The 9,711-nt window shown below is 33.4% G+C and overlaps 2 protein-coding genes across 4 annotated transcripts; both read right to left on the minus strand.

Moving 5' to 3' along the window:
* Nucleotides 1–33: 33 nt before the first annotated feature.
* Nucleotides 34–429, minus strand: LOC142632317 (uncharacterized). Its single transcript, XM_075806759.1, has one exon. It carries the CDS (start codon nucleotides 427–429, stop codon nucleotides 34–36), a length of 396 nt encoding a protein of 131 aa, XP_075662874.1.
* A 2,419-nt stretch (nucleotides 430–2,848) lies between these two features.
* Nucleotides 2,849–9,470, minus strand: LOC142619720 (E3 ubiquitin-protein ligase RGLG2-like). 3 transcript variants are annotated; one of them, XM_075792985.1, is made up of 13 exons: nucleotides 9,062–9,470; nucleotides 8,568–8,596; nucleotides 7,934–8,227; nucleotides 7,019–7,103; nucleotides 6,800–6,940; nucleotides 6,551–6,664; nucleotides 6,363–6,460; nucleotides 4,855–4,934; nucleotides 4,669–4,774; nucleotides 4,427–4,554; nucleotides 4,013–4,313; nucleotides 3,216–3,272; nucleotides 2,849–3,113 (listed from the first exon to the last, which is right to left on the minus strand). In XM_075792985.1, exons 3-13 carry the CDS (start codon nucleotides 8,213–8,215, stop codon nucleotides 3,033–3,035), a joined length of 1,473 nt encoding a protein of 490 aa, XP_075649100.1. In that variant the 5' UTR covers nucleotides 8,216–8,227; nucleotides 8,568–8,596; nucleotides 9,062–9,470; the 3' UTR covers nucleotides 2,849–3,032. The 3 variants fall into 3 exon arrangements, with proteins under 3 accessions (XP_075649100.1, XP_075649091.1, XP_075649084.1); XM_075792976.1 differs by lacking the exon at nucleotides 8,568–8,596; XM_075792969.1 differs by lacking the exons at nucleotides 8,568–8,596; nucleotides 9,062–9,470 and having other exon boundaries at nucleotides 7,934–8,547.
* Between the last annotated feature and the right edge of the window lie 241 nt (nucleotides 9,471–9,711).

Raw genomic sequence — 9,711 nt, forward strand, 5'->3', positions numbered from 1 at the left:
TGATCAAGGACATGTAAATCCAATGAAAACCCATTAAGCAACTTTTGAAATAGAGTACCTTGAGGACAAGCCATTAAGATCATGACCTTTCTTACGGCACTTCAATGAGGTAGGGTTGATCTGTACGAACAAGTAATTGCCAGCAAAAATATCACCAAAATGAGCCTGACTTTCCTTGAATCTCTTCAAAACCTTAGCAAATGAGAGTCTCACTGAAGACAACAGCCTAACTTTCCTCCTCAAGAACCTTCTCAAGCTTGGAACTTTAAGCTTGAATCTCCTCCTTATAGGCACCCTTTTGGACCTGAACCAGCTCCTTGATTTCCCAACATACCTCTCCCCAATTTCTTCATCATCAAAACCATCATCATGTCCAAGTCTTTGGTAAGGAAGAAACTTGGTTAGTGAGGTCATCTCAGTGACAGACATGGCTAAAATTTTAGAAACAAAAAATAAAGACAACCCTAGTGTATGTATGTTGAGGAGAAAGTATAGCCAGTCCTTTGATTTCCATTCAGAGAGTAGGCCAGCTCTAATTATACACTAGTAGTTGGTCTTCTTATCAAATACGTGCTATATTAATAATCACAAGAAGGAAAGAAGGGTTGGTTTTCAGAAGCTGTTGAATAAATTAAATGCGAGAGAGGAAGCTGGTGAAAGTTGCCTAGTGGTACCAAAAACTATTAATGACAAAGGAAGTCACAAGTTACAAGAGAGAATATGACTACCACACGGACTTGCTATCTTTTGTCAAAAACAAACAAATAGATAGATATATATCCAGCTAAAAAATAGATAGATGCATACTCACTTTTGTCAACCAAACAATAAATAAATAAATGCTATGCCTATGCTCACATTCTTCATAAATATATAAATAATAATATGATGCTTATATTTTAAACACATTTCCTCACAATTTACACACTAATTAATGATTTAATTACTTTTCATCAAGTATATTAGCAATGAACTCATTCGTAAGTGATGTAATCCAATCATAAGTGACACATAAGTACATCTATGATAAAGTCGGATGAATAAAAGAAAGAAAATTAAATAAACAGACATCCAAAGTTGGTTTACATAAAAAATAGTTTAACTAATAATGAGATTCTTAGTGTGGATTTGGTATTAGCTTATTTAGCTTTTTGTTGTTATTTTTTTCTGCTAAAAGTATGCTAAAGTATTCTTGTTCTTTGAAAATTTGATTTTTTTTTTTTTAATGTGAAGTTTTAAAAAGTTATAAATAAAAACTAAAAGTTAAAAACTTTTTGAATAAGATGGAGGCAAACAAATACTTGTGCCCATTTGGGATGCATTTATACCCTAGTTTATTGCTTATTTTTCCTGTTATTTGCGAGTCCCACAAAATCCCCTATTTATTTTATTTAGCTCCTAATCTTTTAATTTACAGTATTTTCAACGAAAAGTCAGATAAGTCATTCATAAATGAATACATAATTAAACAATTATTGACTGTAATCAGGTGGTGGGGATCAGGGCCTAGGGGTCAAAAAACCCATAGAGTTTTCATCAAAAAACCATCTCTACGTCCGTAAGATTATTATTATTATTATTTTTTTTTTTTCTGCCAAAGCAATTGAATGCTGACCTTCACAAATTACACTAAACAGTTGGGGTTTTTTATTTTTTTCCTTTTTTTTTTCAACGCCAGTGCATAAAACTCATCCAACAGTTGATTATACTTACGGATGTAAACAATTTTCTGTTACAGACACCAAATAATTATAAGGAGAAAAATGTAATGCAGCTCCAAAATAATAGTTAGAGGTTTTCATACTCAAAATCTGAGGAGACTTAGGATCCATTGAGCCAATATTATGGATCATATGTTTCACCAGGAGTTGCACGACCTTGTGGAGTACTTTGACATTACAAAAAGAGAAGGAACCAAGGGAATTACCACCCCTTTGATTCTAAATTATTGTACATCTTACAAATTTGAATATTTTAAAAGAAAAATAATAATTATTTGACATAATTTTTTTTTTTAGTTATCAATAATATAATATCCTTCAACTCAAAAATAATATAATATCCAGAAAATGGTATTGACACAAGCTAAAGTTTTATGGCCTGTTCAAATTGAGAGGCGATGGAGAGAGAGAGTAAAAAAGAGTAGATTAGAGTTGGTTAGATATTAATTCGTGAACTAGATCAAGCTCACACTGACCATCTATTTTGATAGAAAAAACGATGTTTCATCTACTATTTTTCTTAGCCAAACCAATGTTTGATTGATTTCAATTAACCTCACTAATGCTTTAGAATAATTTGAAAAAGACCTCCCCATACATGTTAAAGCCCCACCCATAACACATCGCATAAGTCTCAATTCCCTCGAGGTAGAACTGAAAAGATATGAGAAGCTGTGCATCACTCCGTACATCAATGGACAAAGGCATGTGGGAAATTAAATCTTGAAAATGAACAGTATCTCCTCATCTTTTCAGGAATACGGGGACCTTCATTTCAGCATCACTGAAAACAGCCCCATAACTAAATTAATACTCATGTCTAAGAAAGTTGATATGTGCCATTCTTCATTTTCTTTTTTAATAAGAGTCCCACACTACATGAAGAAATTGCGTAGTTTCCACTCTAGATGCAGAAACATATTGGACCATACAATTGGTGAGAACATGACACCAATCAAACACTATGATGGCATAGACATGTACTCAAATGATTCAAGGCCACGTGAAGAGAAATGCTAACGAATGTCTTTATGACATTAGTTAATAATCTATTTAAGAAAGTTTTTATGAGAAAAAAAAAATTAATGTTTAAACAGCTTGTTGTGAATGAATCTGGAAAATGGATGAGAATCCAAGGTTATACAAACCAATTTTATAGCTAGTCTGGCATTGATAAATCAATTTAACATCATTTTTTAGAAATCTAAAAAGCTAAAATCCAAAAGGTTTAATTACAAAGGATGATGAAATTGACTAACTACAAAGAATTTCGTGCATGAAAACAAATTTGGAAGGAAATAGAAACACTATTTAGTAGAGCCTTATTCTGGTTTCAATTTTCCTCCTACATATTGGGCATATCTCAAGGTCTTCTCCACAATCGCAACATGTCTGCATACAAAGACATTTATAGAAGAAATTTGTTAAATGTTAATACATTTCCCCCAATTATCTCTTCTGAAGAGAATGAGCAAATGGAAGAGGAAAAATTACCTGGTGTCCACAACCATAGGCCATGTTCTTGACGTTACTAAGGCAAATGGGGCAAAGCTGTCCAAAACCATGATAAATGTCAATACTATCTCTTGACCAACAAACAAAATTACATTACAGTTAATGCAGTTCTTATTAACGCATGCACACATACTGAACAACCCAGGCATCCAAGCAAAATATGCCACAGGCAATCAAAGATAACAAATTATTTGTGTTACTGTTAATTGGACCATGTATTGCTATGACCAACACAATTGAAATGGTAAGAAAGCAGGGATAGAGTAAATCTAAACATGCCATTTCTTAATCCTCATGCAGTTTTATTAACCAACAAAAGAGTATTAACTAAAAGGAAAAAATTATCTTCAATCAAAATAACACTTCCTCCTCTTAGAGGTATGGCTAACCTAGAATTTTTATTGAACTTCTACTTTTGTATCATATTGACCAATATAACTTTTTGTCACTATATTTAGAACAAAGAAGTTCCCGTATGAAGTGTGTGGAATTGGATATCCTATACAGTACACCATATATTGTAGATCACAGTGTAGCTTTAGTAAATTCATCTAAATCTCTCAAATGAGAGATCATAAGCCGGTTCCATATGACACAATTTTTGCTGTTAACTAAAAAGGAAAGCATGGTGCACTTCTCTTTTAACACGAGTTTACTATTGAGCATATGCTATACGAAGTACCAACAGTTCTCTATTCATCTTTCAATTAGAATTTTCTCCTTTTTGTAACCAAATATCAAGCAACAGCACTTTCTAGAAGGAATAAGCCTAATACCTGGTATTCATATGTGGAATTAGAAACAGGTGGAGCTGTGCTCACAGGTGGAGTGGTGCTCACAGGTGGAGCTGTGCTCATAGGATTAATATCTTCATGATAAGGAGGAACACTCGGTGCATAACTGCTGGAAGAATAAGGAGGTTTCAAGCTGCTGGAAGATGTTGTACCATAGATCAGTGTCGGTTCATAACTGCTGGAAGAATAAGAAGGTTTCAAGCTGCTGGAACTGCTGGAAGATGTTGTACCATAGATAGGTGTGGGTAGGGGAACCCTCCCGGGAGAAGTGCCCTTCTGACCACTATTTCAAAAGTAAAAAGAAATGGCAAGTCTTAAAAAATAATTAAGAAAAACAAAAAAAAAAAGTGTTCAAAATTCTCGAACAAAAACAATTAGAGAAAATTATTGACTTACCCTAATATATTAAGCTCTATAGTTGCCTTATACTGAGAAGGAATTTCCATCAAGGCTGTAAGAGCAAATTCTGTCTCCTTTCGAGATGGAGCAACATTTTTTGACATAATTTCTGTAAAATTCACAAACTGAAGAAAAGCAATATAGCAAAACAATTTCCAGTCAAGAATTTTCCAATGACAATATACATGAAGATACAAACAATAAAATTTTGAAAATTCTAAATGCCAACTGAGACTTACTTGAAAATTATCAAATTCCCTAGCAGGAATATTGTCATCAAATTCCTTCATCATGTCCCAAGGTCCATCTCCAACTCCAACTAATATGATTGACAAAGGAAACTTGCTGGAGAAAAAAAAAAGCATATAAGACAAGAAGACAACTGGCAAAAAAGCATTGGAGTAAATAAATTGCCCCATATTCACCTTGCTTCAACAATGGCATCGACAGTCTTCTGCTCTTGCGGACTTAGCTTTCCATGCTCAGTATCAACACTTCTTGTTACCTAGGGTAACCATCAATTTAAGTAAGATAATCAATAGAGAAATAAAGGCATTACAAGAAGATACTCTTAAATGAAAATAAATCATTTTTGCATTGCAAGAATGATGACATGTAGAATAACCAAATGAAGTTCCTTCTTATGCAGTTATCAACGTTTGGACATTCCCTTCCAACATTGGGAAAAGCATTTTTTTCCAATATCAGCATAAGCACAAGCCAATTGAACTAAACCTCAATACCAAGATTCAACGCAGCATTCATAACAATAATGACAAATGCAGCTTTTTATATAAGATAATTATGAAATGAAGTTAACAATTACACATTATTGTCTTAAAACTTCAATAAAGGAAAAATTAGGGTATCCCAAAACTTTCGACCTAACACATGGCAAGGTCCAAGAAAGTGGCAATAACTGAAATTAAGGAAAACAGCAATCCCAAAACTTCCAACTAGACACATGATAAGGTCCAAGCACACGACAAATGCTAGAATTGCAGTTAACTAAAAAACTTGTAAGATAGCAGGTTCCTCTGCATCATATATACAAAATGTTACTAAATAACGTCCAAACAATATGTGATAAACAAATAAATTACTCTGAAAATTTGTCAACCATATAACTTGAAAACATACACACTAACCTACAAATTAAGTTTACAAATTAAAATTGATTGTGTTTAAACCCAATATCCACTTATCAAAGCTCGGTATCAGCACATGAACCTATATTTAATATTCAGCTCCACCATGCAATTTTATTTATTGTTAAGTTCTACTCTAGAGCATTTCTCACCAACATCACTTGCACATTCTCTAGTCCTAGCCCTCTACTTGTAGTACATTGAAATTGTGTATACAGATATTCTCATTAACATCATTGCACTTATTTCATGTCATCTGATACAATGATCATATGACCAATCTCAATCTCATACACTAAGTACGAGTATTTAAACTAAATTTCAATGTGAAACTTGCAATTTAGATGACAAGCTAATTTAATTTTCTAGTCGTATTGGCATTCTACCCCTCAACTTACTCAACTATGATAATATTCATATAAGATGCAAAATACCTGTCCATCTGCAATTATTACAAACAAGAGCATTTCTCACAGACATCACTTGCACTTTCTCTGGCCCTAGCCCTCTACTTGTAGTTCATTGAAATTGTGTATACAGATGTTCTCATAGACATCATTGCACTGGATCTTGCCATCTGACACAATGATCAAGTGACCAATCTCATGCACCAAGTACAAGTATTTTAACTAGATTTCAACGTAAAACTTGCAATTTTGAAGACAATTTAATTTAATTTATTTTCAGAACTTAGCAAATCTACTTAATGTTCCAAATATGTTGCATCAACATTCTACCCTTAAGCTTACATGATTATGATAGCATTCATACAAGATGCAAAATACCTGTCCATCTGCAATTATTACTAACACATGATATTGGCCCCCACTCTGCTCCACGATGGTCATGGCCATCTCAATTACAGGTGCAAACGAAGTTGGTCCTACAACAAAATAGGACTTGTATAAATTACAAAACTAATATGAGAATTATGTCAAACTAAATCAAAACTATGGTGAAAACGAATTAAAACCTGCAAGTCGTAATTTTGGTACTATTTCCCTGTAGCGCCTCAACACTTCCTCAAATCCATTACAAAATCTCCCATCTGGGTAGAAACTGAATACGTCTCTATCGTGTGTTGATGCTGTCAGGGGATGAAAGTAATCCTTATCATTCCCAAATTTCAATGATAGTTATAATGATATAAATATAGTAGAGATAAGGAGGAGGATGATGATTAAAAAAATGAACTAACTAAATTATTAAAAAAAAAAATTACCATCTCCAAATCCAAAACATGGAATCAGGTTATCCTCATCAAATGCAGACAATGTCTTCCCAATAATGGATATAGCTTGTTCATAGGGATTTAAGCCACCTCCAATATGATGCAAACTTCGTTTCTGGAATGATTTTGCACCTATTCATGAAACCAAGTTCAGAAAGTTCCATTACAACACACAACCTATATTGCATTACATTGGAAATAAGGCTTAACCTGTCCACTCATTGCTTTTTGTGAAATCAATGCCAACAATAAGATTGGAAGACTCAAGGCCAGCACGTGCAAGAGCCTCAGTCACCTGCAAGGCAAGGTAGAAATATTGTATTTAACTCATTGTTAATATAAGTAAGATTATAGAATCATTATAATTTGAAAAGCATCATTTACAACTAAAGTTTACATGGACACATGAAAATCATCACTATGTTGTCACACGCCTAAAAGATCAACATCAAATGATTGGTGGATCTTTAAGTGATGTAGGACAAGCCAGAACAATTCAACAATAAAATAAAAGTGAAAAATAAAGGCTCTTTAAATAAGAGGGTCACCCAAGTATACAGGGAGTATACCTCTAAAATAAGAGGGTCACCCAAGTTAAAATAAAGCATCATTAACTTTTTTTTTTAATTCTATAATTGGGGGAGGGGGATTTGAACCGTGAATGACACCAAGAGGTGCCAACCAGTTGAGCTTCTTACCCAATTCCATGAATTACTGGAATCCTTTTAACTTGAACTAATAAACTAAAATAGTTGGACTTATAAATAAAACACGATATATGTCAACCATATGCAATTGTAGTGGTATGCCATGTATCCAACCAATTACCTAAGACAAAAGAATCACTAATTGACCATGTTCCAAAATTATTCCAACTATCCAATTACCTAATTAAACAATTCTAAATTGACACAATAAGGAAAATTAGTGATTTCATATGCATACAAAATGAACAATATCTTCCTAAAATAAAAATAAAAAAAAGATTGTTTTCCTTAATTGTTTCAAAGCCCTAACCAAATACTACCACTCCCTACAACATACCACAGTTTCAAGCAGCAAAGTTATTAAATGTTAAAGGTAGACTACCATATCCTTTCCTAAGCTTGGTGATAGTATAAGTACCTGCTCTAATGATTTGAAATTATCGGCAATTCTTGAATACCTCCTGTCTAGTCTCCTTATGTGATCAAAGTTCTCGGCACCAACACCATAATTTTGTGAACCATAGTCTTGGGCAGGAGCATAATACTCCTGCGTATATGATTGTTGGGGTGGCGCATAGTTCTGACTTTCTTGGTCAAACGGAGACTGATATAATCCACCCCACGCATTAGAAGAAGAACCGGTCGAACGGATAGATGAAGTTTGGCTCAAACTCCCGTCCTTCGAACTCTTACCACCCATTCACTCAATTCTCTACAAAGAATAGATTACCCAAAATATCTTAACAATGCAAGCCAACCAAAAAAAAATCCCAAATTCAATAACAACCAGAAATCCGCCTAATTCTTGTCTTTCAAGATGCAATAAACTAATAGACCAAACCAACACCTAAAAAGCAAGACCCACCAAAGAAATACACAATAACACGCCCCCAAATCTGCCTACTTCTTTTCTTTTCACAATGCAAGAAAGAAGCAGATAAACCAACTCCCAAATTTGCCTACTTTTTTTTTTCACAATGCAAAACACTAATAAACCACCCCAAAAAAAAAAAAAAAAAGTGTTTATGTAACTTATAGAAAGCAAGACCGACCAAAGAAATCTTCTAGTGAACGCCGTTTGCTGTTTATATAAAAAAAAAAAAAAAAAAAAGTTAGTAATAATCAAAGGCGGTTCCTTTAACGTACGACATTTGTATACGACTTTTATTACGTAACTGACTTTTAGAAGAAGTAAGAGAGTAAAACCCTCCACCTTAAGTCACATACAAAACACCATAATCACAACAAGGCTCAAACAGAAAACAATATCGTTACGTAAATTTTATCAGAATTCCCAAAAAAATAAGAAAAGAAAACAAATAGATCAAACAAAATTAAAGAAATCCCAAAAAGAAGAAAAAACACATAAAAGAGTAAACGAAATTACAGGGAAGTTTGTTACTAACAACAGCAATCTCTTAATATAGAAACAGAACAGCCAAAAATGGGTCGGCGAGAAACACTGCAAAAGACACACCGCATTGGTTGGAGATCTTGTTTGCAGTGGCACACGATATATATAGAGAGAAACAGAAACAGAGAATACCTTGTACCATTGTCTTTCCTTTCTATGCACTAGCAGAGTGGCTTCGAACTACTCTTTCTCCTTCGAACGTTAAGAGAATCAGGAATCTCTGAAATTTCTTTCTTTCTTTGTTTAAATTTCAAATTTCAAATTTCAAAAAGGAATAACCTCAAAAAGTCCAAAAGCTTTTTTTCTTTTTGAAATTTTAAACCAGATTCCCTCGCTTTTTTGTTGTTGTTGATGCAGCAGCACATGGAAATTTCGCGGATGCTATTATGGTCGTCTCTGTGAGTGGTACAAATACAATTATTTTGCTTGCAAATCAAAAGAGGAATCCAGATTTGATCCCTTTTTTTAGGCTAATGATTTGATCGATTGATTGTGTGGATAGGGAAACAAACAGGTGTTGTTAGCATGGCCAAAGCGTGACAGAGTGGGTTTAGTTACATCACTGTCTTTTGTTTGACATAGCCGACGGCGTCGTTAATGATTTGATAAGTATCTAATGTTAAGTAATTGATAAATAAAAAAAAATAAAAAAAGTAAGGTTAATAGTAAGTTTAAATAAAAATTTAATAAAAAATTGGCAATATTAACTGTTTATAAAAATGTTATAAAATAATTTGTGATTGTATCATTATCTTAAAAATAATATTAAGTCATTAAAAAAT

Source organism: Castanea sativa, chromosome 1 (assembly GCF_040712315.1).
Source record: "Castanea sativa cultivar Marrone di Chiusa Pesio chromosome 1, ASM4071231v1".
NCBI lineage: Eukaryota > Viridiplantae > Streptophyta > Magnoliopsida > Fagales > Fagaceae > Castanea > Castanea sativa.

Excerpts from the sequence above, each read along its gene's own strand:
- LOC142632317 (XM_075806759.1), bottom strand. The coding sequence starts at position 429 with ATGTCTGTCACTGAGATGACCTCACTAACCAAGTTTCTTCCTTACCAA.
- LOC142619720 (XM_075792976.1), bottom strand. The coding sequence starts at position 8,215 with ATGGGTGGTAAGAGTTCGAAGGACGGGAGTTTGAGCCAAACTTCATCT. Across the intron at positions 4,555-4,668 it reads GGGAATTTGATAATTTTCAA|TTTGTGAATTTTACAGAAAT; the intron begins GTAAGTCTCAGT and ends GCTTTTCTTCAG. Across the intron at positions 3,114-3,215 it reads CCTATGGTTGTGGACACCAG|ACATGTTGCGATTGTGGAGA; the intron begins GTAATTTTTCCT and ends CTTTGTATGCAG.